Source organism: Symphalangus syndactylus, chromosome 1 (assembly GCF_028878055.3).
Source record: "Symphalangus syndactylus isolate Jambi chromosome 1, NHGRI_mSymSyn1-v2.1_pri, whole genome shotgun sequence".
NCBI classification, from domain to species: domain Eukaryota; kingdom Metazoa; phylum Chordata; class Mammalia; order Primates; family Hylobatidae; genus Symphalangus; species Symphalangus syndactylus.
The window spans coordinates 102,039,014-102,065,658 of record NC_072423.2 but is presented as its reverse complement, the minus strand read 5'-3'; the positions used below and the strand labels follow the sequence as shown (position 1 = coordinate 102,065,658).

Here is a 26,645-nt window from a genome sequence, read left to right as displayed (position 1 = left end):
GGGAGAGAGCAGTGCCGCTGGCCGGGATGCTCCCTGCAGATGGTGGGAGGGGCTGAGGACCCCTGTGCACCTGCAGAGTACTGGGTGGGGCATCCCGGGGTCTCAGGCCCCTACCCGGGGGCCACAGGGTCAGCTTCCGGCGGCATCTGCCTCCCCTGCAGAGCTACGAGCTGATCCTCCAGGAGGGGACCTTTAAGGCGGTGGTGCGAGGGCCAGGTGGGGACCCACCCTACAAGATCCGCTACATGGGGATCTTCTTGGTCATTGAGACCCGCGGGATGGCCGTGTCCTGGGACCGGAAGACCAGCGTGTTCATCCGACTGCACCAGGACTACAAGGTGAGCTCGGACCGTGCACTTCTAGGCCCTGCAGGACCCTCTCACAGTGACAGAAACCCTGGTGCCGGGTGGGACTCGTTGACCCATGAGTGCGTGAGCCTGGCTGGCGAGGGCCCTGCCTGTGGTCTCCACAGTGGGCAGAGGGATTTGCAGGGAAGCAGATGCCACCCAGCGGCCCACCCAGGGACCCACTGCACACCTGTCCCCTGCAAGTTCACCAGGCACTGCCTGGGGAACCGGCTGCCATCCCTCCATCCCCCGAGGGCTCTGGACCCCAGGGCGGGCTCTGCACTGCCTCCCACGGATGCCTGTGGCCCCAGCTCCAGGGCCCCACTCTCTCGCTGCCTCTGCAGGGCAGGGTCTGCGGCCTGTGCGGGAACTTCGATGACAATGCCATCAATGACTTTGCCACACGTAGCCGGTCCGTGGTGGGGGACGCGCTGGAGTTCGGGAACAGCTGGAAGCTCTCACCCTCCTGCCCGGATGCCCTGGTGCCCAAGGACCCCTGCACAGCCAACCCCTTCCGCAAGTCCTGGGCCCAGAAGCAGTGCAGCATCCTTCACGGCCCCACCTTCGCCGCCTGCCGCTCCCAGGTGGGGCTCTGGTCTTGGCAGGCAAGGTCTGGTGGGGATGGCGGCTGCTTCCTTCCCGCTGAGAACTGGGTCTTCTGGGCACACAGCAGGGCTCCAAGGAGGGTCTGACCATGTCCCACGGCACACGGTCCTGGATGTCAGGTCCCAAGTCTGGATCTCCCGTTAGCCCCACACCTGTGCCTCTTGCCCCTGGCACAAAGCCATCTTGGCTGTTTCCCAGCCACTCCTTTGACCACAGCCTCAGTCACACCCAGAGACTCACAGGGAGGGGCAGCCCTCGATGTGGCCCCAGCCACCCTCCTCTATGATCCCCAGACCTGCCCAGTCCTCAGCACAAACTGGAACGCCAGCCTGGCTCCCCACCCAGCCAGGGAGGAATCAGAGATCAGCCTTAAGCAGACACATCCAAAAAGCAGTTTCCTGACTGGGCGCGGTGGCTCATGCCTGTAATCCCAGCACTTTGGGACGCTGAGGCAGGTGGATCACCTGAGGTCAGGAGTTCAAGACCAGCCTGATCAACATGGTGAAACCCTGTCTCTACTAAAAATACAAAAATTAGCCGGGTGTGGTGGTGCGTGCCTGTAATCCCAGCTACTCGGGAGGCTGAGGCAGGAGAATCACTTGAACCTGGGAAGAGGAAGTTGCAGTGAGCCAAGATCGCGCCATTGCACTCCAGCCTGAGCAAAAAGAGTTGAGACTCTGTCTCAAAACAAAAAAACAAAAAACCAAAAAGCAGTTTCCTGTCATCTTAAGGAAGACTTGAGTGCCCACTTAGGCACACAGCATGGTGGCTCAGGAGCTGAGATGAGGGGCTGTCGTAGGGGCAGCAGTGGGCATACTCGCTCGTGGGAGGCCCTGAAGCACTCTCATGTTGGTTGCCGCTTGCCTTCTTGAGAAGGCAGCTGGTGACCACTTGGAAGGTCCTGTGGCCTGACAAAGCTGAGCCCAGGTTCAGATGGGGCCTGGGAGGGGTGTGGGCTGTGTGGAGGAAGTAGGCAGCTTCCCATGGTCAGAACGGGTTCACAGCTCGGCTCCCCACGTGGCTGGTCTGGAAAGGAAGTGACCACTCCTTCCTTAGTGCACATTCACTGGGTGCCTGGAACAGCCTGGCATGTTCTGGGCTCACCCCAGTGATCAGGGGACGAGGCTGACTCTCACAGAGCTTCCAGAGGAGGCAGCAAGGCGGCGGGCACTGGGTGGTCAGATGCTCGGATGTGGAGGGCCCTGGGCAGGGGTTGGGTCGGCTGGAGGGAAGGCCCCCAGGTGGAAAGGAGGCCAGTACGACTGCAGCAGAGGGAGGTAGGGGTGAGGGCAGAGGGTGAGCAAGGGTGCTATGCTCTACATGGGTTTGAAACCTGTGGGCCACATGACCGGATCCACGTGATAGAAGAATCCAAAGAGCACATGTGAAGGCAGGCAGATGGGCAGGCACATAGGTGGGCAGGTGCATAGGTGGGCAGATGGACAGGTGGGCAGATGGGCAGGTGTACAGGTGGGTGGGTGGGCAGGGATATAGCTGGACGAGGGCACAGGTGGGCTGGAGAAGTGCTGGGCAGCTCCCATTTGGGGCACGCTCTGAGGTATTCCAGGCCCCGGAGCTCAGAGAGCTGCTATGGGGGGTGTTGAAATACAAATGGTTCCAGCAACTGGCCCTGGGCCAGCCACCCCCTGGCTGGGGGGCACATTGGCCTGGCTGAGCTGCATCTTGGCCTCGCCCCCAGGTTGACTCCACCAAGTACTACGAGGCCTGCGTGAACGACGCGTGTGCCTGTGACTCGGGTGGCGACTGCGAGTGTTTCTGCACGGCTGTGGCCGCCTACGCCCAGGCTTGCCACGACGCGGGCCTGTGTGTGTCCTGGCGGACTCCGGACACCTGCCGTGAGTCGGGCTCTGTCCGTGGTGCTGAAGGGTGGAGCAGCCGGGGCAGGGGAGGAGGTGTGGCGGCCTCCATAGGTGCATTGGCCTGGGCCTGAGCTGCACACAGACATCCAACACGCATGTGCCTCCACGTGAGTGCACACTTTCCTATGCACAGAGGAAGACCTGTGCAAAACCACCAGACAGGTCGCCCCAGTACAAGACGGCTCTTGGACAGGAGTTCCAAGAGCAGGGCTGGGGAGTGGAGGGGAAGGTGAGGCACCACCCGGCCCAAGGCCCTGCATGTCTGGGACAAGCCCGGGTCTGGCCCTGGGGACATCGGCCCCCACACCCGGGGTGGGGGCTGCCCTGCACAACAGGGTTGAGGGCCAGTGGGCGCCTCCTTAGCCTCTGCCCTCTGTGCCCCAGCCTTGTTCTGTGACTTCTACAACCCACACGGGGGCTGTGAGTGGCACTACCAGCCCTGCGGGGCACCCTGCCTGAAAACCTGCCGGAACCCCAGTGGGCACTGCCTGGTGGACCTGCCTGGCCTGGAAGGTGAGGGGCAGCCTTTCTTGGATGGAGCCTCCTATCCTTGGGTTCCCGAGTGTATGTGGGGGGCTAGGGATCCCCAGGGGTGCAGTGTAGGCTCCCGTAAACTGCACAATGCAAGCCTTGAGGGCAGGCCCCTGCTGGCTGGTGGGGGGCAGCTACTCCCTGCAGCACGGAGCCCCTGGCTGGAGAGACTAAAGGGCCCTGGTGAGTTTTCTGCTCACCCTGCCGGCCCTAGGCTGCTACCCAAAGTGCCCACCCAGTCAGCCCTTCTTCAATGAGGACCAGATGAAGTGCGTGGCCCAGTGTGGCTGCTACGACAAGGACGGAAACTACTATGATGTCGGTGCAAGGGTCCCCACAGCGGAGAACTGCCAGAGCTGGTGAGGGGGTGGGGAGCGGGTGGCGCTGGGGGAGCAGGGCTGGGGAGCAGGCCCCACAGGCTGCCCCCCAGGCCCTCAGCTCGCCTCTCCCCCACCCCCAGTAACTGCACACCCAGTGGCATCCAGTGCGCTCACAGCCTTGAGGGTAAGGAAGGGTCGGGGGGTTAGCGGGCCGGTGAGGGCTGCAGCCAGGGGCTTAGAGGCACTGGGTGACTCTGTCGGTTCCATCCCCAGCCTGCACCTGCACCTATGAGGACAGGACCTACAGCTACCAGGACGTCATCTACAACACCACCGATGGGCTTGGCGCCTGCTTGATCGCCATCTGCGGAAGCAACGGCACCATCATCAGGAAGGCTGTGGCATGTCCTGGAACTCCAGCCACAACGCCATTCACCTTCACCACCACCTGGGTCCCCCACTCCACGACAAGTAAGCCCTACCTGGCTCTCCTGAGGCCCGGTCACACCTGGGTGACAAGGAGGAACCCCCTGGGCTCTTGGTGCAGGTGCCCTGGATGGTAGTGACAGTCCCAATCCACTGACCTGCCGGGCTCTGTCTTGGGGTACACGGCCCCCCAACACCCTGCATGTCTCCAGGGGCTCCCCATGAAGCCTCAGCACAATGACTGATGGGATACCCCAAGGGGACAATAAAGCTTTCCCAGACTCCGTCCCATCCTTCAGCATGGCCTGTCCCAGCCAGCCGGCTCCCTCAAGGCCAGGCTGCCAGGCCCCAGTCCCTCACGCAGAAACGGCTCTAACCAAGGCTGAGGCAGGCACTAGGGTCCCCAGTATCCCACAGGGGCAGGGCCAGCCCTGGGAAAAGGGTCCTCGGGGGCCCCTCCACCTTGTGAGGCCAGGACTGGAGGATGCTGAGCCAGGACCCCTCTCCCACCCCCCTTGCAGGCCCGGCCCTCCCGGTCTCCACCGTGTGTGTCCGCGAGTTCTGCCACTGGTCCAGCTGGTACAATGGGCACCGCCCAGAGCCCGGCCTGGGAGGTGGAGACTTCGAGACATTTGAAAACCTGAGGCAGAGAGGGTACCAGGTGTGCCCCATGCCGGCTGACATCGAGTGCCGGGCGGGGCAGCTTCCCGACATGCCGCTGGAGGAGCTGGGCCAGCAGGTGGACTGTGACCGCATGCGGGGGCTGATGTGCGCCAACAGCCAGCAGAGCCCCCCGCTCTGTCACGACTATGAGCTGCGGGTTCTCTGCTGTGAATACGTGCCCTGTGGCCCCTCCCCGGCCCCAGGCAGCAGCCCCCAGCCCTCCTTCAGTGCCAGCACGGAGCCTGCTGTGCCTACCCCCACCCAGACCACAGCAACCGAAAAGACCACCCTATGGGTGACCCCGAGCGTCCAGTCGACGGCGGCCCTCACCTCACAGGCTGGGTCCAGCTCAGGCCCAGTGACGGTCACCCCCCCGGCCCCAGGTACCACCACCTGCCAGCCCCGGTGTCAGTGGACAGAGTGGTTTGATGAGGACTACCCCAAGTCTGAACAACTTGGGGGGGACATTGAGTCCTACGATAAGATCAAGGCCGCGGGAGGGCACTTATGCCAGCAGCCTAAAGACATAGAGTGCCAGGCCGAGAGCTTCCCCAACTGGACCCTGGCACAGGTGGGGCAGAAGGTGCACTGTGACGTCCGCTTCGGCCTGGTGTGCAGGAACCGGGAACAGGAGGGCGTGTTCAAGATGTGCTACAACTACAGGATCCGGGTCCTGTGCTGCAGCACCGACCACTGTAGGGGACGTGCCACAACCCCGCCACCAGCCACAGAGCCGGAGACAGCCACCACCACCACCACCCAGGCCCTGTTCTCAACGCTGCAGCGTACGAGTAGCCCAGGGGTGACCAGGGCTCCCCTGCCCAGCACCACAGCAGTCCCCACTCTCTCAAAAGGACTGACATCCCCCAGATACACAAGCACCCTTGGTACAGCCACCACAAGAGGCCCCACGGTTCCTGCAGCTTCCACAGAACCCACTGTCCCAGGGGTGGCCACATCCAGCCTTCCAACACACTCAGCCCTTCCAGCGACCACGGGGAGCTCGGGCACATGGCGCCCCTCACAGCCATCCACACTGGCCACAACAACAATGGCAACCTCCAGAGCTCACCCGACAGGCACAGCCAGCACCAGCTCCAAAGAGCCGCTGACCACAAGCCTGGCGCCAACACTCACGAGCAAGCTGTCCACCTCTCGGGCCAACACCAGCACGCCCAGGGCAGAGACGACACCAACCCCCTTGATTGAGGCCACCACCAGCCAGGGCACAACCCGCTGTCAGCCGAAGTGTGAGTGGACAGAGTGGTTTGACGTGGACTTCCCAACCTCAGGGGTTGCAGGAGGGGACATGGAAACTTTTGAAAACATCAAGGCTGCTGGGGGCAAGATGTGCTGGGCACCAAAGAGCATAGAGTGCCGGGCGGAGAACTACCCCGAGGTAAGCATCGACCAGGTCGGGCAGGTGCTGACCTGCAGCCTGGAGACGGGGCTGACCTGCAAGAATGAGGACCAGACGGGCAGGTTCAACATGTGCTTCAACTACAATGTGCGTGTGCTTTGCTGTGACGACTACAGCCACTGCCCCAGCACAGCCGCCCCCACGCCCACCTCCTACACACAGGCACCCAAACTCACCTCCACGGAGGCCACCACAGCGGCCACCAGCCCCACAGTGACTGCCTCCACAGCCACCACTGCCATGGTGGCCACCACTCCCACAGCCACTGCAACCTGGAGCACCAAGTCACCAGCAGTAACAGGACCCTCAACTCTGGCCACCACTCAAACTGGCCCCAGCTTCTCCAAGACCACAGAGAGGGTGTCCCTCCCCAGTCCCTCTGCCCCTCCAGCTTCCACCACCAGCCTCCTCCCTACCAGGGGGCAGCAGACCTCCCAGGCTCTGTCCATGCCCACCAGTCCAACTGTGACCAGCACCCCCACAACGTCCCCCACGGTGACCGCCCGTGTGCACACAACCCTGCAGACTTCCAGCTCTGGGCCCACCATCAGGACGACCCTGCCCTCCGGCCCCCCATCTCCCAGCACGGGCTGTGTGCCTCGCTGCACCTGGACAGACTGGTTTGATGAGGACTACCCCAGCCCCGGCCCTGACGGCGGGGACTTTGAGACCTTTGGGGTCATCCGCTCGGCTGGCCACACCTTCTGTGAGCATCCACAGGACATTGAGTGCCGCTCTGAGATGGAGCCCGACCAGCCACTGGAGGCCCTGGGACAGGTGGTGCAATGTGACGTGAGCATTGGGCTGGTGTGTAGGAACCGTGACCAACTTGGGCCCCTGTGGTACTGCCACAACTTTCATGTGCGCCTGTTGTGCTGCGACGACAGCCACTGTGCCACAACTCCCACGAGCACCAGATCCATCACTACCACTCCCACGAGGACCGGATCCATGGCTGCCACATCCACGAGTGCTGGTTCCACGGCTGCCACGCCTAGGAGCACAGGCGCCACAGCCAGACGCACCACCACCCCAGGAACAGCTCACACCACGAAAGTACTGACCACCACAGGCATCACGACCCAGGCCACCAGCTCCACAGCCACCCCCTACTCCACCCAAAGGACTGCTGAGACCCCTAAAATGTTGACCACCACTACCACCACAACTGTGGTTGCCAGCTCCACTGCCACCCCCTTCGCCACCGTGCAGACAGCTCACACCCCCAAAGTGCTGACCACCACAGCAACCACCACGGGCTCCACAGTTATCCCCTCCTCCAGCCCAGGGACGGCAAGCACCCTTCCAGCACTTATCACCACAACCACCACACCCAAAACTACCATCTCCATGGTGACCCCCTCCTCCATCCCAGGGACCACCCACACCCCTGCAGGGCTGATCAGCACCACCATGACAACTGTGGGCACTGGTTCTATGGCAACACCCACCTCTAGCCCACAGACAGCTGGTACTCCAACAGAACTGACCACCACGGCCACCAAGATCACGGCCACTGGCTCCACCACCACCCCCTCTTCCACTCCAAGGACAACTCTCATTCCTCTAGTGTTGAACACCACAGCCATCACACCTGCAGCCCCCAGCACTGCAGGGACAACTAATACATTTCCAGTGCTGACCACAACATCCACCACACATGGGCAATCCCTGCCCCCCAGTAGTCCCCACACAGTGCCCACGGTCTGGACTTCCATGGCCACCTTGGGCACCACCCACACCACAGAGCCATCCACGGTGACTTCCCACACCCCAGCAGGAACCACAGGTACCACCCTGCACTCGACTCCAGCCCTGTCCAGCCCTCACCCTAGCAGCACGGCCACCGAGTCACCTCCTTCTCCAGGGAAGACCACCCTGGGCCTCACCACGGCCACCTCCAGGACCACGGCCACGACCACACCCAGCGAGACTCGCATCTCGACCCTGCTGCCGAGCAGCCCCACATCAGCCTCCACGACTCCGGTGGTGACCACGGGCTGTGAGCCCCAGTGTGCCTGGTCGGACTGGCTGGACTACAGCTACCCCATGCCGGGGCCCTCTGGCGGGGACTTTGACACCTACTCCAACATCCGCGCGGCCGGAGGGGCCGTCTGTGAGCAGCCCCTGGGCCTCGAGTGCCGCGCCCAGGCCCAGCCTGCTGTCCCCCTGCGGGAGTTGGGCCAGATCGTGGAATGCAGCCTGGACTTTGGCCTGGTCTGCAGGAACCGTGAGCAGGTGGGGAAGTTCAAGATGTGCTTCAACTATGAAATCCGTGTGTTCTGCTGCAACTACAGCCTCTGCCCCAGCACCCCTGCCTCCAGCTCCACGGCCACGCCCTCCTCCACTCCGGGGACAACCTGGCTCCTCACAGAGCTGACCACAACAGCCACTACGATTGCAGCCACTGGCTCCACAGCCACCCCCGCCTCCACCCCAGGGACCACCTGGATCCTCACAGAGCCAACTACTACAGCCACCACAACCGTGGCCACCGGCTCCACGGCCACCGCCTCCTCCACCCTGGCAACTGCTGGCACCCCAAATGGGACCACCACAGCCATCACAACCGTGGCCACCGGCTCCACGGCCACCGCCTCCTCCACCTCGGCAACTGCTGGCACCCCAAAGGTGACCACCACGGCCAGGACACCCACAGTCACCGGCTCCAAAGCCACTCCCTCCTCCAGTCCGGGGACTGCAACCACCCTTCCAGCACTGACAAGCACAGCCACCACACCCACAGCTACCAGCATTACAGCCATCCCCTCTTCCTCCCTGGGCTCCACCTGGACCCGCCTATCACAGACCACCACACCCACGGCCACCATGTCCACAGCCAGACCCTCCTCCACTCCAGAGACCGCCCACACCTCCACAGTGCTTGCCACCACGGCCACCACAACCGGGACCACCGGCTCTGCGGCCACCCCGCCCTCCACCCCAGGAACAGCTCACACTACCAAAGTGCTGACTACCGCAACCACGGGCTTCACAGCCACCGCCTCCTCCATCCCAGGGACGGCACCCACGCGTCCAGTGCAGATCAGCACAACCACCACACCCACAACCAGGGGCTCCACGGTGACCCCCTCCTCCATCCCAGGGACCACCCACACCCCCGCAGTGCTGACCACCACCACCACTACTGTGGCCACTGGTTCTATGGCAACACCCTCCTCCAGCACACAGACCACTGGTACTCCCCCACCACTGACCACCAGGGTCACTACGATCACCGCCACCGGCTCCACCACCACCCCCTCCTCCACTCCAGGGACAACTCCCATCCCCCCGGTGCCGATCACCACGGCCACCACACATGGACGATCCCTGCCCCCCAGCAGTCCCCACACGGTGCCCACAGCCTGGACTTCCGTGGCCACGTCGGGCACCACCCACATCACAGAGCCATCCACGGTGACTTCCCACACCCCAGCAGGAACCACAGGTACCACCCTGCACTCGACTCCAGCCCTGTCCAGCCCTCATCCTAGCAGCAGGGCCACCGAGTCACCCCCTTCTCCAGGGAAGACCACCCTGGGCCTCACCACGGCCACCTCCAGGACCACAGCCACACCCAGTGAGACCCCCGCCTCGACCCTGCTGCCCAGCAGCCCCACATCGGCCCCCACAACCCCGGCGGTGACCACGGGCTGTGAGCCCCAGTGTGCCTGGTCGGACTGGCTGGACTACAGCTACCCCATGCCGGGGCCCTCTGGCGGGGACTTTGACACCTACTCCAACATCCGCGCGGCCGGAGGGGCCGTCTGTGAGCAGCCCCTGGGCCTCGAGTGCCGCGCCCAGGCCCAGCCTGCTGTCCCCCTGCGGGAGTTGGGCCAGATCGTGGAATGCAGCCTGGACTTTGGCCTGGTCTGCAGGAACCGTGAGCAGGTGGGGAAGTTCAAGATGTGCTTCAACTATGAAATCCGTGTGTTCTGCTGCAACTACAGCCTCTGCCCCAGCACCCCTGCCTCCAGCTCCACGGCCACGCCCTCCTCCACTCCGGGGACAACCTGGCTCCTCACAGAGCTGACCACAACAGCCACTACGATTGCAGCCACTGGCTCCACAGCCACCCCCGCCTCCACCCCAGGGACCACCTGGATCCTCACAGAGCCAACTACTACAGCCACCACAACCGTGGCCACCGGCTCCACGGCCACCGCCTCCTCCACCCTGGCAACTGCTGGCACCCCAAATGGGACCACCACAGCCATCACAACCGTGGCCACCGGCTCCACGGCCACCGCCTCCTCCACCTCGGCAACTGCTGGCACCCCAAAGGTGACCACCACGGCCAGGACACCCACAGTCACCGGCTCCAAAGCCACTCCCTCCTCCAGTCCGGGGACTGCAACCACCCTTCCAGCACTGACAAGCACAGCCACCACACCCACAGCTACCAGCATTACAGCCATCCCCTCTTCCTCCCTGGGCTCCACCTGGACCCGCCTATCACAGACCACCACACCCACGGCCACCATGTCCACAGCCAGACCCTCCTCCACTCCAGAGACCGCCCACACCTCCACAGTGCTTGCCACCACGGCCACCACAACCGGGACCACCGGCTCTGCGGCCACCCCGTCCTCCACCCCAGGAACAGCTCACACTACCAAAGTGCTGACTACCGCAACCACGGGCTTCACAGCCACCGCCTCCTCCATCCCAGGGACGGCACCCACGCTTCCAGTGCAGATCAGCACAACCACCACACCCACAACCAGGGGCTCCACGGTGACCCCCTCCTCCATCCCAGGGACCACCCACACCCCCGCAGTGCTGACCACCACCACCACTACTGTGGCCACTGGTTCTATGGCAACACCCTCCTCCAGCACACAGACCACTGGTACTCCCCCACCACTGACCACCAGGGTCACTACGATCACCGCCACCGGCTCCACCACCACCCCCTCCTCCACTCCAGGGACAACTCCCATCCCCCCGGTGCCGATCACCACGGCCACCACACATGGACGATCCCTGCCCCCCAGCAGTCCCCACACGGTGCCCACAGCCTGGACTTCCGTGGCCACGTCGGGCACCACCCACATCACAGAGCCATCCACGGTGACTTCCCACACCCCAGCAGGAACCACAGGTACCACCCTGCACTCGACTCCAGCCCTGTCCAGCCCTCATCCTAGCAGCAGGGCCACCGAGTCACCCCCTTCTCCAGGGAAGACCACCCTGGGCCTCACCACGGCCACCTCCAGGACCACAGCCACACCCAGTGAGACCCCCGCCTCGACCCTGCTGCCCAGCAGCCCCACATCGGCCCCCACAACCCCGGCGGTGACCACGGGCTGTGAGCCCCAGTGTGCCTGGTCGGACTGGCTGGACTACAGCTACCCCATGCCGGGGCCCTCTGGCGGGGACTTTGACACCTACTCCAACATCCGCGCGGCCGGAGGGGCCGTCTGTGAGCAGCCCCTGGGCCTCGAGTGCCGCGCCCAGGCCCAGCCTGCTGTCCCCCTGCGGGAGTTGGGCCAGATCGTGGAATGCAGCCTGGACTTTGGCCTGGTCTGCAGGAACCGTGAGCAGGTGGGGAAGTTCAAGATGTGCTTCAACTATGAAATCCGTGTGTTCTGCTGCAACTACAGCCTCTGCCCCAGCACCCCTGCCTCCAGCTCCACGGCCACGCCCTCCTCCACTCCGGGGACAACCTGGCTCCTCACAGAGCTGACCACAACAGCCACTACGATTGCAGCCACTGGCTCCACAGCCACCCCCGCCTCCACCCCAGGGACCACCTGGATCCTCACAGAGCCAACTACTACAGCCACCACAACCGTGGCCACCGGCTCCACGGCCACCGCCTCCTCCACCCTGGCAACTGCTGGCACCCCAAATGGGACCACCACAGCCATCACAACCGTGGCCACCGGCTCCACGGCCACCGCCTCCTCCACCTCGGCAACTGCTGGCACCCCAAAGGTGACCACCACGGCCAGGACACCCACAGTCACCGGCTCCAAAGCCACTCCCTCCTCCAGTCCGGGGACTGCAACCACCCTTCCAGCACTGACAAGCACAGCCACCACACCCACAGCTACCAGCATTACAGCCATCCCCTCTTCCTCCCTGGGCTCCACCTGGACCCGCCTATCACAGACCACCACACCCACGGCCACCATGTCCACAGCCAGACCCTCCTCCACTCCAGAGACCGCCCACACCTCCACAGTGCTTGCCACCACGGCCACCACAACCGGGACCACCGGCTCTGCGGCCACCCCGCCCTCCACCCCAGGAACAGCTCACACTACCAAAGTGCTGACTACCGCAACCACGGGCTTCACAGCCACCGCCTCCTCCATCCCAGGGACGGCACCCACGCGTCCAGTGCAGATCAGCACAACCACCACACCCACAACCAGGGGCTCCACGGTGACCCCCTCCTCCATCCCAGGGACCACCCACACCCCCGCAGTGCTGACCACCACCACCACTACTGTGGCCACTGGTTCTATGGCAACACCCTCCTCCAGCACACAGACCACTGGTACTCCCCCACCACTGACCACCAGGGTCACTACGATCACCGCCACCGGCTCCACCACCACCCCCTCCTCCACTCCAGGGACAACTCCCATCCCCCCGGTGCCGATCACCACGGCCACCACACATGGACGATCCCTGCCCCCCAGCAGTCCCCACACGGTGCCCACAGCCTGGACTTCCGTGGCCACGTCGGGCACCACCCACATCACAGAGCCATCCACGGTGACTTCCCACACCCCAGCAGGAACCACAGGTACCACCCTGCACTCGACTCCAGCCCTGTCCAGCCCTCATCCTAGCAGCAGGGCCACCGAGTCACCCCCTTCTCCAGGGAAGACCACCCTGGGCCTCACCACGGCCACCTCCAGGACCACAGCCACACCCAGTGAGACCCCCGCCTCGACCCTGCTGCCCAGCAGCCCCACATCGGCCCCCACAACCCCGGCGGTGACCACGGGCTGTGAGCCCCAGTGTGCCTGGTCGGACTGGCTGGACTACAGCTACCCCATGCCGGGGCCCTCTGGCGGGGACTTTGACACCTACTCCAACATCCGCGCGGCCGGAGGGGCCGTCTGTGAGCAGCCCCTGGGCCTCGAGTGCCGCGCCCAGGCCCAGCCTGCTGTCCCCCTGCGGGAGTTGGGCCAGATCGTGGAATGCAGCCTGGACTTTGGCCTGGTCTGCAGGAACCGTGAGCAGGTGGGGAAGTTCAAGATGTGCTTCAACTATGAAATCCGTGTGTTCTGCTGCAACTACAGCCTCTGTCCCAGCACCCCTGCCTCCAGCTCCACGGCCACGCCCTCCTCCACTCCGGGGACGACCTGGCTCCTCACAGAGCTGTCCACAACAGCCACTACGACTGCAGCCACTGGCTCCACCGCCACCCCCTTCTCCACCCCGGGGACCACCTGGATCCTCACAGAGCCAGCCACTACAGCCACCATGATGGTGCCCACCAGCTCCACAGCCACACCGTCCTCCACTCCAGGGACAACCTGGATCCTTACAGAGCCAACCACTACAGCCATCACGACTGTGGCCGCGGGCTCCACGGCCACCCTGACCTCCACCCCGGTAACAGCTCACCCTCCCAAAGTGCTGACCAGCACGGCCACCACACCCATAGCCAGCAGCTCCAAAGCCACTCCCTCCTCCAGTGCAAGGACTGCAACCACCCTTCCAGTGCTGACAAGCACAGCCACAAAATCCACAGCTACCAGCTTTACACCCATCCCCTCCTCCACCCTGTGGACCACCTGGACCCTCGCAGCACAGACCACCACACCCGTGGCCACCATGTCCACAATCCACACCTCCTCCACTCCAGAGACCACCCACACCTCCACAGTGCTGACCACCACTGCCACCACGACAAGGGCCACCAGTTCCACAGCCACACCCTCCTCCACTCTGGGGACAACCTGGGTCCTCACAGAGCTGACCACAGCAGCCACTACAACTGCAGCCACTGGCTCCACGGGCACCCCGTCCTCCACCCCAGGGACCACCTGGATCCTCACAGAGCCAACCACTACAGCCACCATGACCGTGCCCAGCGGCTCCACGGCCACCGCCTCCTCCACTCCAGGAACAGCTTACAGCCCCAAGGTGGTGACCACCATGGCCACCATGCCCACAGCCACTGGCTCCACAGTTCCCAGCTTGTCCACCCTGGGGACCACCCACACCCCTGTAGTGCTCCCCAGCAGCCTGCCAACCTTCAGCATGTCCACTGTGTCCTCCTCAGTCCTCACCACCCTGAGACCCACTGGCTTGCCCAGCTCCCACTTCTCTACTCCCTGCTTCTGCAGGGCATTTGGACAGCTCTTCTCGCCTGGTGAGTGATCATGGAAAATGCTGCCATACCCTTTCCCCACATGCTATGCCAACCTGGGTCTGCCTGTCCTGGGAGCCACCTGCTTTCTCCCTGCTGGCCATGCTTGTTCCCCACTGGACTCACTTGGCCCCTCCCGGCCACACTCGGTCCCCACTGGCCACATTCAGTCCCCACTGGCCACATTCGGTCCCCACTGGCCACATTCAGTCCCCACCGGCCACACTCGGTCCCCACTGGCCACATTCGGTCCCCACTGGCCACAATGCATCCCCAGTGGCCACATTCGGTCTCCCCTGGCCACAATGCATCCCCAGTGGCCACATTCAGTCCCCACTGGCCACATTCAGTCCCCACTGGCCACAGTGCATCCCCACTGGCCACATTCGGTCTCCCCTGGCCACAATGCATCCCCAGTGGCCACATTCGGTCTCCCCTGGCCACAATGCCTCCCCACTGGCCACAGTGCATCCCCACTGGCCACATTCGGTCTCCCCTGGCCACAGTGCGTCCCCATTGGCCACAGTCAGTCCCCACTGGACACACTCAGCCTCAGCCTTCCGCACTCCCCTCCCTGGAACAGCTGCTCCCTCCTGCACTGACCTCTGCGTTCGCTCTCCCAGGACTCTGGCTTGCCCATCTCTGGGAGTGGCTTATCTTCCTATGGTGTTGTCCTTCACAGGGGAAGTCATCTACAATAAGACCGACCGAGCCGGCTGCCATTTCTACGCAGTGTGCAACCAGCACTGTGACATTGACCGCTTCCAGGGCGCCTGCCCCACCTCCCCAGCACCAGTGTCCTCCACCCCGCTGTCCTCGCCCTCCCCTGTCCCTGGCTGTGACAATGCCATTCCTCCCCGGCAGGTGGGCCCCGCCTGCCCTCTACCTCCCCTGCTGTGTGCACAGGGTCTGGGTTGGCTGGAGGCACAGCCACGGCCCAGCCCCCAAGGCCCGTCTCAGTGACCCTGCCGCCAGTATCTCCAGTTGGAGGAGGCACACAGGGTCTAGGGGCCAGGATAGCACAGGGGCTGCCCTCCCCACGTAGGCTCTTGTGGCCACCTGGGGCTTTGGGCCATGAGGGGTGGGATGAGCTGGGGATGGGTCCCGTGAGCCAGTCCAGGTGAGGACATGCATGTTCCCTGCCCCAGGTGAATGAGACCTGGACCCTGGAGAACTGCATGGTGGCCAGGTGCATGGGTGACAACCGTGTCATCCTGCTGGATCCAAAGCCTGTGGCCAACGTCACCTGCGTGAACAAGCACCTGCCCATCAAAGTGTTGGACCCGATCCAGCCCTGTGACTTCCACTATGAGTGCGAGTGTGAGTGTGTGGGTGTGGTGGGGTGCAGTGGGGCATGGTGGGTCATGGTGGGGCACGGTGGGGCGCAGTGGGGCATGGTGGGGTGCGGTGGGGAATGGTGGGGTGCAGTGGGGCATGGTGGGGCATGGTGGCACGTGGTGGGGTGCAGTGGGGCATGGTGGGGCATGGTGGTGGTGTTTGGAAGATCGCTAGCATACCTTCAGGAAACCATCACGTACCATGCTGTCTCGGGCCTCAGTGGTGCACGTTCTGAGAGCCTTTAGTGTGCAGGCTCTGTGTCCACAGGGCTGAAAATGCTGACACAGCCCAAGGGAGAGGCAGCAGAGGCCGGTTTGCTGAGCTTCTCTGTGCATCAGCCTGTGTGGTTTGAAAGGGACCCTGTCCAGGGGCTTCTGGGGCCAGGAGAAGCTCAGGATGGAAGCGGGAGCCCAGAGGAGCTTTTGTCTCCTGGGTCCTAATAGTAGCTTCCATCACCGTGCGGGACCCACCGCTAAGAGGTGACGGCCTTCTCACTCCTCCCCTTGTCCTTGGCCCAGGGCTGCTGTTCCAAACCGCCACAAGCTGGGGAGCTTATACAACAGAAACACACTCTCCGTCCTGGAGCTGGAAGTCTGAGATCCAGGCGGGCAGGGGCTACACTCCCCGCTGAGGGTCTGGGGAGGTCCTTCCTGCCTCTCCGAGCTTTGGGGACTCCAGGTGTCCTTTGGCTGTGGCTGCATCCCTCTGATCTCTGCCTATGCCTCTCTGTGGCCTCCCCTCTCTGTGTCTGTGTCTCTTCTGTCTCCCGTAAGGACACTGGTCATTGGATTGAGGGCCCACCCAGCTAGCCCAGGATGAAGTCATTTCAAGATGCTTCCCTTAATCCCATCTGCAAAGACGCTTTCTCCCGGCAAAGCCACATGCAGAGGTTCTGGGGTGGCCATAGATTTTGGGGGACCCCATTCCACACACTGGACCCATTTTTATAGATGAGGCAGCTGAGGCCCCAGGGCTTCAGTGGCTCCCCGAGGCGGCAGTCACAGTGGTGATGTTGGCTGCCATGACGCCTGGGAACGAGGGCACCACCACGGAGCCTGCCAGCCCGTCCGTCTGTGTCCCGCAGGCATCTGCAGCATGTGGGGCGGCTCCCACTATTCCACCTTTGATGGCACCTCTTACACCTTCCGGGGCAACTGCACCTATGTCCTCATGAGAGAGATCCACGCACGCTTTGGGAATCTCAGCCTCTACCTGGACAACCATTACTGCACGGCCTCTGCCACTGCCGCCAGCTGCCCCCGCGCCCTCAGCATCCACTACAAGTCCATGGACATCGTCCTCACCGTCACCATGGTGCATGGGAAGGAGGAGGGCCTGGTGAGTCCAGGCTGCAGGTGGCACAGTGTTGGCCCAGTCCCAACTGAACCTGGGCAGGCCGACTGCAGGCCGGGGTGACCCAGGTGCCACAGCGATGGCCCGGTGCCCAAGACAGCTCCCAGGGGGCAGGGAAGGCCTGTGGGGCTGCCTAAGGCCGAGCACACCCCGTGGCCTAAATGCAGCCAACTGGAGACTCCAGGCCCCTGGGGAAGATCTGGGCTTTGGGGTGGGGGATACACAGGGCGGTCTCTGCACATCAAAGCAGAGCCCCAAAGGGAAGCCCCGCTCCCCGAGCCCGCCTGGCACTGCCTCCCGGCTCAGGGTTCCCCCGGATTCCCCCAGACCCTGTTTGACAAAATTCCGGTGAGCAGCGGTTTCAGCAAGAACGGCGTGCTGGTGTCTGTGACGGGGACCACCACCATGCGTGTGGACATTCCTGCCCTGGGCGTGAGCGTCACCTTCGATGGCCACGTCTTCCAGGCCCGGCTGCCCTACAGCCTCTTCCACAACAACACCGAGGGCCAGTGCGGTGAGTGGGCGGCGGGTCCTGTCCGGGCCAGGGCTGCTGCTGGGCCTGACAACCCAGTGAGCATAGGGGAAGCCTGGGGAGGGGAATGAGTGGGGGAGGGGGGTGGGGGCTGTGAAAGTCTCCCCGGATTCCAGCCCCGCGGTGACACCCCCACCCCCAGGCACCTGCACCAACAACCAGAGGGACGACTGTCTCCAGCGGGATGGAACCACTGCCGCCAGCTGCAAGGACATGGCCAAGACTTGGCTGGTCCCCGACAGCAGAAAGGATGGCTGCTGGGCCCCGACTGGCACACCCCCTACTGCCAGCCCCCCGGCCCCGGTGTCTAGCACACCCACCCCCAGCCCGTGCCCACCGCAGCCGCTCTGTGATCTGATGCTGAGCCAGTGAGTCCTCCCCTCGGGGGTTGCAGGCCCTGGGGCGCCCCCACCCGCACGCACGCACGCAGCTCCCTGGGGCTGGGTGCCCTCCGTCCTGATTGCTTTGCCCCACAGGGTCTTTGCTGAGTGCCACGACCTTGTGCCCCCGGGCCCATTCTTCAACGCCTGCATCAGTGACCACTGCGGGGGCCGCCCCGAGGTGCCCTGCCAGAGCCTGGAGGCCTACGCAGCACTCTGCCGCACCCGGGGAGTGTGCAGTGACTGGCGAGGTGCAACCGGCGGCCTGTGCGGTGAGTGGGGGCGGCCCTGGGTCCCCCAGACTCCTCGGCCTCTCTGAGTGTCCTGTGCGGTGAGTGGGGGCGGCCCTGGGCCCCCCCAGACCCCTCAGCCTGAGTGGCCTGTGTGGTGAGTGGGGGTGGCCCTGGGCCCCCCAGACCCCTTGGCTTGTCTGACACCTCTCTGTGCCCACAGACCTCACCTGCCCGCCCACCAAAGTGTACAAGCCATGCGGCCACATACAGCCTGCCACCTGCAACTCCAGGTGAGTACAGGGATGGCTGGTGCCTTCTCTGCCACCCAGGCCTGCCTGACCCATCTGGGGGAGCAGGAGAAGGCCAGAGGGTGTCCCACTGTGAGCCACAGATCTCTGGGGTGCCCGAGCCCAGGACTCCTTGGAAAACATCCCCTGCTGCTCCCAGATGCCTTAGAGACAGAGTCGGGCAGTGGGCGCATCCCTGGCCACGCCTAGCCCCCCATCCCCACCTGGCCCCGCCCCCAAGCCCCACCCATCCCCATCCATTCAGCCCTGCCCATCCCCACCCCAGCCCCACACATCCCCGCCCCCAGCCCCGCCCACCCTGAGCCCTGCAGTCCACCCATTCATCTCCTTCCCCGCTCCCCACTGCCCATCCTGGGGACTCACATGGATGACAGTGGAGGCCTCCTGGATCTCTAGGTCTCAGGGCCTCTCTTGTCGTCCTGCAGGAACCAGAATCCACAGCTGGAGGGTCTGGCGGAGGGCTGCTTCTGCCCTGAGGACCAGATCCTCTTCAACGCACACACAGGCATCTGCGTGCAGGCCTGCCGTAAGCTCCGCCACCTGCTGCGGGACACCACCTTGGGCTCGACCCAAGCACACACAGGGTGGGAGGAGCCGCCCAGGACCGTGATGTGCTCTCCCCTCTCCCCAGCTGACCCCTGTGACCTGTTCTGCCCCACCAGAGCACAGGATGGCCCCAGAGTGGCCCTGAGCCCTGCAGAGCCCCCACGGTCCCCTGAAGCCCCACAGGGAGGCTCTGCCCTTGTGTGATGCTGTGGTGGTCCCTCCCCTGAGCCCTGCCTCCCACCACCATGGACGAGGCTTCTGTGCACTGACAGCTGGGCTCACGGTGCCCTGGCCTGAGCTCCAGCCACATCTGACACCCCAAAAGTTCTCCAGGGCCTTCCATCCCAGGGGGAAGCAGGCTCCAGGCCTGATAGCACCTCTCATGGCCAGAGGCCCCTCCGCCTGCAACCTCAGCACTCTCAGTGACGCCATGCTGTTTTCTTTCCAGCCTGCGTGGGACCCGATGGGTTTCCCAAATTCGTGAGTTGCTCCACCCCCACCTGCCCTACCCCACCCTCTCGCGAGCTGAGGGAGGGAGGGAAGGATCATCCCCATCACACAGGGCAGCTGTGGGGCACCCGATGTGACGTGGACGTGCCGGTGGCTGGTGTGGGCTTCCTGCCCCATCACTCTGGGCCACTCGGGTACCAGCCCGAGGGGGGAGGGGGTGGCCGGACAGATGCCCAGAGTTGACCTGTGCCTGTCCAGGAGCCCTCAGGGACCCTCTTGATCCATTCCAGCCCGGGGAGCGGTGGGTCAGCAACTGCCAGTCCTGCGTGTGTGACGAGGGTTCAGTGTCGGTGCAGTGCAAGCCCCTGCCCTGTGAGGCCCAGGGTCAGCCCCTGCCGTGCAGCCGTCCCGGCTTCGTGACCGTGACCAGGCCCCGGGCCGACAACCCCTGCTGCCCCGAGACGGTGTGCGGTAAGACCCTGCAGAGCAGAGGTGCCCTGCGTAGGGTGAGGGGGGACAGAGCCGGCACCCACCAGGGTCCTGCGGGTTGGGCACAGGAGAGCAGAGGAGAGCCACTGTGTCCTGGTGTGACCGCGGCAGGACCACTCGGCAGAGATGGCCTCCAGGTGCTTCATTCTCCTCCTAAAGATGAGGCTGGTGACCTCTGGCCTGCCCAGGAGTGTCCCAGGGACGTGGGAAGCAGCAGGGAGGTGGCCAAGCAAGGGGCCTGGAGGGAGTCCCCAGGGGCTGTGAAACGGTCAGGTCCTCGGGGAAAAGCATGCCTGCAACTTACTCTGGGAACAAGCGGTCTGGAGGAGGAGTGAGCAGCACCCGGACAGTGGCCTCCGTCCTCCCACAGTGTGCAACACAACCACCTGCCCCCAGAGCCTGCCCGTGTGCCCGCCAGGGCAGGAGTTGATCTGCACCCAGGAGGAGGGCGACTGCTGTCCCACCTTCCGCTGCAGTGAGCGGGGCTGGGGCGGGGCTGGGGCCGGGCTCCTGGGTGGCCTCTCGCCTGGGTGGGAGGTGCAGGACGGTGGGAGCGCTGGAGCACATGCTCCCCACCACCTGTCGTGGGCTTAGCTCCCTTTCCTTCCAGGACCTCAGCTGTGTTCATACAACGGCACCTTCTACGGGGTAAGGGCACAGCAGTGGGCGGGTGTGGCCCTGGGACCTGAACATGTGTGTGGGATGCCCCGGGGCCCTCTGAGCCCCACTCCTTGTCTTGACATTCCTGCCATGAGGGCAGATCCGCACAGGGGCCCTGGGCACGTCAGAGCTGGGACGTGCTTGGGACTCGGGGGCACCTTACGTCGACCGCATGAGCTCCACACCTGCTGCCTCTGAAAGGTCCTTTCAGGGGCTCCCAGCAACAGCCTGGGGGCAGCACACACCTGCCTGGGGTCCCTGCCCGCCCGGATTCCTGCCCACCCAGATTCCTACCCGCCTGGATTCCTGCCCACCGGATTCCTGCCCCCATGGGGTCTCTGCCCACCCAGATTCCTGCCTACATGGGGTCTCTGCCTGCCGGGATTCCCTGCCCACCTGTGGTCCCTGTGTGCATCAGCTCCCTGCCTGCCCGGGTCCATGCTCAGCCAGGGGTGCATCCATGCTCCATCTGAGGAAGGAACAACTCCTTGCAGGCCCCAGTGGGTCACGGGGAGGGGTCCTGGCCCTGGTGCCCCACCAGTGCCCTCAGTGCCACCCTCCTACCCATTGCAGGTTGGTGCAACCTTCCCAGGGGCCCTTCCCTGCCACACATGTACCTGCCTCTCTGGGGACACCCAGGACCCAACGGTGCAATGTCAGGAGGATGCCTGCAACAATACTACCTGCCCCCAGGTGAGACCTGAGTAACCTGCCCTCAGCTGAGCCCCCGAGGCACCTGCCCCCAGGTGAGCCCCCGAGGCACCTGCCCCCAGGTGAGCCCACAGCTGCTGGGCAGACCCAGCCCTGAGTCACTTATCCTGGCTCCCTGGGGTTCTCTAGCTCAGCCACTGCTGGGGTCTTGTTTGTTTGCAAAGGGAGGGTATGAAGTAGGAGGATGACTGAGGGGGTCTGGGGGTGGGACAGGACCTGCAGGCTGCTGGGGACAGGGGCTGGGGTCAGGTTCCAGGAAGGCAGGGGTAGGCAGAGAGAAGGTGCTGGAAACTGGGGTGAGGCTGAGCCAGGATAACTGACTGGGGGCAACTTCTTCGGGTATAGGCCCAGGCAGGGACAGGGCTAAGGGACCCTGGACCACTGGGGTGTAGGCAGGAGGGCAGGCTGGGCCGGGGCAGGCGCTGGAGGAGAGGGTTAGGGCCTGATGCCCCTCATGTCCCCACAGGGCTTTGAGTACAAGACAGTGGCCGGGCAGTGCTGTGGGGAGTGCATGCAGACTGCCTGCCTCACGCCCGATGGCCAGCCAGTCCAGGTAACAGCAGAGGCATGTGGGGGCAGTTCTCAGCTCCCTCCCTGGAGACCCTCACCCCCAATGGGGCTCCGCACAAGAAATAATCCCTACTCGGCTTCCACTCTCACCCTTGCATTTCAGCTGAACGAAACCTGGGTCAACAGCCGTGTGGACAACTGCACTGTGTACCTCTGTGAGGTTGAGGGTGGAGTCCATTTGCTGACCCCACAGCCTGCATCCTGCCCAGATGTGTCCAGCTGCAGGGTGTGTGCTGGAGGCCCTACCCCTGCCTGGGAGTCCTTGTCCACCAGGGAGGCCCAACCCGTCTAGGATGCCCCGCACAGCAGGGAGGCCCCGCCCCTGCCTGGGAGGCCCTGCCCCTGCCTGGGAGGCCCCACCCCTCCCCAGGAGGCCACACCCACCAGGGAGGCCCCACCCACAGCCCTGCCCCTGTCTTTGGCCCCCCAGGGGAGCCTCAGGAAAACCGGCTGCTGCTACTCCTGTGAGGAGGGTAAGTGGAAGCCACCTTCCCATACCAGCCCTCCAGCTCCAGCCCGTTGCCACCCATCCATTCCTGCCCAGACATCTGCACTGGGCAGCAGTGGGATGCCCGCGTCCAGACTCCACCCTCGGTCCTGGAGGGCCATGGGAGGGGTGGTCCCATGGGGATGGTCGGCCCAGCAGGTCCAGGCCCTCAGAGTGAGGGTCCAGTGGGGCTCCGAATCTGCCTTTCCTCCTCCCAGACTCCTGTCAAGTCCGCGTCAACATGACCGTCCTGTGGCATGAGGGCTGCGAGACTGAGGTCAACATCACCTTCTGCGAGGGCTCCTGCCCCGGAGTGTCCAAGTGAGTGGGCTCCTGGCCCTGTGCCAAGAGCACCTGTGTGTGGTGGGTCTGCCCTGGCCCGTCAGCTGGCTGGCAGCCTGCTCTGGGTCAGGAGGGCCTACGCCAGCTCCAGGAAGGAGGGAAGGGGCTCCCCAGCAGGGCTCCCCCTCTCCAAGTCCATTGGCAGAAAGCCTGGGGCCACTCTCCTAGCCAGGCCAGGGCCCGGCTGAGCTGAGCCACATGGCACAGAGCTCCCGGCTGCGAACCCAGGTCCAGGTGTCCCCCTGGGAAGGGTGGGCAGAACCAGAGCCTTCTGTGAAGCCCCCCATGGCTTGCCACTCTGGCTGTCAACAGGAGGGGCCAGCAGGGTTGACCCTTAGCTAGAAGAGGCAGGAGGAAGGGTCAAGGGCTGATCAGGGTCAGCAGGATTGGAGGAGCTGGTTCAGACAGGGGAAGTGCAGGCCACAGAAGACAGAGCTGGGAGCCAAGGGACCCTGGGGGCCCAGAGCTGCCCCATCCTGAGGTGAAGCCTCACGTGCCCACAGAGTAGGCCACTGTGGACAGAAGGGGGCGGCCGTCTGGCCCAGGACCCCAGAGGCCGACGTGTCACCATAGCTGGGCAGAGAAATGGCGGGGCCAAGGTGGCTGATGTGAGGGCCACTCTGCGTCCACAGGTACTTGGCAGAGGCCCAGGCCATGCAGCACCAGTGCACCTGCTGCCAGGAGAGGCGGGTCCATGAGGAGACGGTACCCTTGCGCTGTCCCGACGGCTCGGCCATCCTGCACACCTACACGCACGTGGATGAGTGTGGCTGCACGCCCTTCTGTGTCCCTGCTCCCAGGGCTCCCCCACACACCCCTGGCTTCCTGGCCCAGGAGGCCACTGCTGTCTGAGGACGTTCTGCCTCCATCCCCATGCTCTGTCCACCTGGAGCCAGGACGTGCATTGTCCAATCATGAAAACCTTGGGCCTGCTCCTCGGAGCCCCCCGGCCTCTGTGTGTGGCACCCCGTGCTCCGTGCTCCTGCTGCCCACCCCATGGGTGAAACCAGCCCTGGAAGGGTGAGGGGCCAGCAGGACCCCTTTCAGGAGGGCGCCACTCAGGAGTCCTGCCCTGGGAAAGCCTGTGGCCCACCTTGGTCTTGCCCCTCCCTGATGTCACTGGGACGCCCTGGAACAAACTAAACATGTGCGGGCCTATGTGTCCCTGCCACGGCCGGAACCCCCGTGCAGCACGGATTCCGGCTGGCCACATCCGGCCGCTGGGGCACAGATAGGCTGGTCCAGGCAAGGCCAGCTGCTGCCAGGAAGCTGCGATAGGCAAGGCGGCCGCCTGTCCATGCCTGCTGCAGGGTACCTCAGGGCTGAGGTCACAACCGCCAGGTCAGAGAGGGGTCAGCATCCCAAAGCCCCCTCTGCTCAACCCAGCCCAGTTTTGCAAATAAACCCTGAGCATCGAGTACGTTTCCTGTCCTGACGTCTTTTCTTGCCTACCGTCTCTCTCAGGCTGTCCAGGTCCTCTGTGGGCTGCTTGCCTGGGGCCTGCAGGCTGGAGGACACATGCGGGGGATGGTGCAGGACCCCCAGCAGCCACTGAAGGGCCAGGAAGCCTCTGGGAAGGCCAGGCAGGGTGGGGGACAAGGAGCCGCTTGGTCATCCACATGCCCCTGTGGGCACCCCGAGAGTCAGTCTTGGGCTGTGGGAGCACTGCCCAGGGGACAGGGGGCAGGGGGCCACCAGGACCCAGAGGTCACCCCGGCTGTTATTTCCAGCATAGTGGATTGTGTGAGGAAACCAGCTCATGTAGGAAGATGGAGGCAGTCAGTGGGGCAAGCAGGCAACCAGGCCCGGTCAGCGGGAAGGCAGCCGCCCCCCAGGGCAGGTGCACGGAGCCGGGTGCAATGCTCCCAAGCTGGTGCTGGGCCCTGCGGGGCCGCCTTTCACCCCGTGCCATGCACACCTCCCCGGGAATGCTTTCCTTGGGGCACTTGCTACACGAGCCACACGTGAGCTTGCTCGCCTCCTGTCCCGCCTCCACACGCACGGGCAGGGCTTTCTGCCCTTCCTTTCTTTTTTTTTTTTTTTTTTTTTTTGAGACGGAGTCTTGCTCTGTCGCCCAGGCTGGAATGCAGTGGCGCAATCTCGGCTCACTGCAAGCTCCGCCTCCCGGGTTCACGCCATTCTCCTGCCTCAGCCTCTCCAAGTAGCTGAGACTACAGGCGCCCGCCACCACGCCTGACTAATTTTTTGTATTTTTTTTTTTAGTAGAGACAGGGTTTCATCGTGGTCTCGATCTCCTGACCTCGTGATCTGCCCGCCTCGGCCTCCCAAAGTGCTGGGATTACAAGCGTGAGCCACTGCGTCTGCCCTTCCTTTCTGTTGCTCTGTCCAGAGCAGAGAGCACCTGGTGCAGACAGCAGGGTATCGGGGAGCCTGTGGGGTCTGCCCTTCCTTTCTGTTGCTCTGTCCAGAGCAGAGAGCACCTGGTGCAGACAGCAGGGTATCGGGGAGCCTGTGGGATGGGTGGGGTTGGCAGCTGGGGCTGCAGGTGTGGGTAGGGAAGACAGTGAAGGTGGTGCCAGCCAGGACCTCGACACAGTGGGATGCAGGGAGCTTTGGACACAAAATGACCTCCTACTGGGCAGGGGGTGGCTACAGGCAGACCGTGGCCTGGGGAGACAAAAGCAATGCTCGTGCCTGGCTGTGGAAGCCTCTAGTGTGGGTGCAGAGTGGGGCCTTCCCCACACCGGGGACTGCCTTTGCCCTCTGCCCTTGGGCGGGTCCTGCCCTGCCCAGGAAGTGATGCCATCATACTGTACATTTACAGAGCTCCCAGCTTCTGGGGGCCCGGCCAGGCCCCTGCCAGCACTCCAGAGCTCCAGCCTCTCCTGCCCTCCTTGCCAAGGCCCAGCAGGGCCAGCCACCCCAGGACTGGGCTGGAGATAATCAGGGGCCTGACAAGGTTGCAGGTGGGCTCTGGTGGGTGGTGTACTAGGATGGTCACCACTGGGGTGAGCTTCTATAGCTTTACCCTGCATCTCTGAGGCTGATTGTCTGGAGGTTGCGCCAGCTCACTGCCTGACCTGGGTCTGCATTCCGCCACGTGTAAACAAATGGTTTCCTGAACCTCAGTCATTCCCACGGCGCGATGGTTTCCTTAGACCCATTTATGTCAGTGTGTGGGTACAAGCACCCCTCTCAGAGGCCCATGCTGTGCTGTCTCTATGCCCCAGAACTGTATCATTCAATCCTGACAATACCCTGTGTGGTGTCTGCTATTGTGTCTCCCACTCCACAGATGGGAACACTGAGGCACAAAGCAATGAAAAGGTGTGGTTCTGTCAGGGGGAAAGCTGGGCTCACACCCAGGCAGCCTGAATCGAGGCCACACTCAAAACCACAGGGCTCTGCAATGCCCCAGAGCAACGAACTATAAAAATAAACACAGTGGGCCGGGCGCGGTGGCTCACGCCTGTAATCCCAGCACTTTGGGAGGCCGAGACGGGCGGATTATGAGGTCACGAGATCGAGACCATCCTGGCTAACGTGGTGAAACCCCATCTCTACTAAAAATACAAAAAATTAGCCAGGCATGTTGGTGGGCACCTGTGGTCCCAGCTACTCGGGAGGCTGAGGCCGGAGAATGGCGTGAATCCGGGAGGTCGAGCTTGCAGTGAGCTGAGATCGCGCCACTGCACTCCAGCCTGGGCGACAGAGCGAGACTCTGTCTCAAAAAATAAAAAGAAAAAGAAAA

At 63.8% G+C, this 26,645-nt stretch overlaps 1 protein-coding gene across 1 annotated transcript in view; it reads left to right on the top strand.

Moving 5' to 3' along the window:
* The window catches only part of MUC5B (mucin 5B, oligomeric mucus/gel-forming), a 37,702-nt gene extending 13,748 nt beyond the window's left edge, over window positions 1-23,954 (top strand). The window contains exons 24-52 of the mRNA XM_063636159.1: window positions 162-338; window positions 692-931; window positions 2,653-2,809; window positions 3,218-3,346; window positions 3,579-3,723; window positions 3,825-3,868; window positions 3,958-4,155; window positions 4,632-6,602; window positions 7,161-8,764; window positions 8,825-12,076; window positions 12,137-14,537; window positions 15,217-15,398; window positions 15,683-15,854; window positions 16,957-17,210; window positions 17,553-17,739; window positions 17,900-18,125; window positions 18,234-18,409; window positions 18,591-18,660; window positions 19,104-19,204; window positions 19,673-19,704; window positions 19,965-20,145; window positions 20,534-20,638; window positions 20,774-20,811; window positions 21,397-21,516; window positions 22,001-22,087; window positions 22,208-22,330; window positions 22,535-22,577; window positions 22,810-22,912; window positions 23,566-23,954. Coding sequence (XP_063492229.1) covers window positions 162-338; window positions 692-931; window positions 2,653-2,809; window positions 3,218-3,346; window positions 3,579-3,723; window positions 3,825-3,868; window positions 3,958-4,155; window positions 4,632-6,602; window positions 7,161-8,764; window positions 8,825-12,076; window positions 12,137-14,537; window positions 15,217-15,398; window positions 15,683-15,854; window positions 16,957-17,210; window positions 17,553-17,739; window positions 17,900-18,125; window positions 18,234-18,409; window positions 18,591-18,660; window positions 19,104-19,204; window positions 19,673-19,704; window positions 19,965-20,145; window positions 20,534-20,638; window positions 20,774-20,811; window positions 21,397-21,516; window positions 22,001-22,087; window positions 22,208-22,330; window positions 22,535-22,577; window positions 22,810-22,912; window positions 23,566-23,785 — 12,738 coding nt within the window. The 3' untranslated portion in view covers window positions 23,786-23,954. The remainder of the gene's footprint in view (window positions 1-161; window positions 339-691; window positions 932-2,652; window positions 2,810-3,217; window positions 3,347-3,578; window positions 3,724-3,824; window positions 3,869-3,957; window positions 4,156-4,631; window positions 6,603-7,160; window positions 8,765-8,824; window positions 12,077-12,136; window positions 14,538-15,216; window positions 15,399-15,682; window positions 15,855-16,956; window positions 17,211-17,552; window positions 17,740-17,899; window positions 18,126-18,233; window positions 18,410-18,590; window positions 18,661-19,103; window positions 19,205-19,672; window positions 19,705-19,964; window positions 20,146-20,533; window positions 20,639-20,773; window positions 20,812-21,396; window positions 21,517-22,000; window positions 22,088-22,207; window positions 22,331-22,534; window positions 22,578-22,809; window positions 22,913-23,565) is intronic.
* Window positions 23,955-26,645: the final 2,691 nt, after the last annotated feature.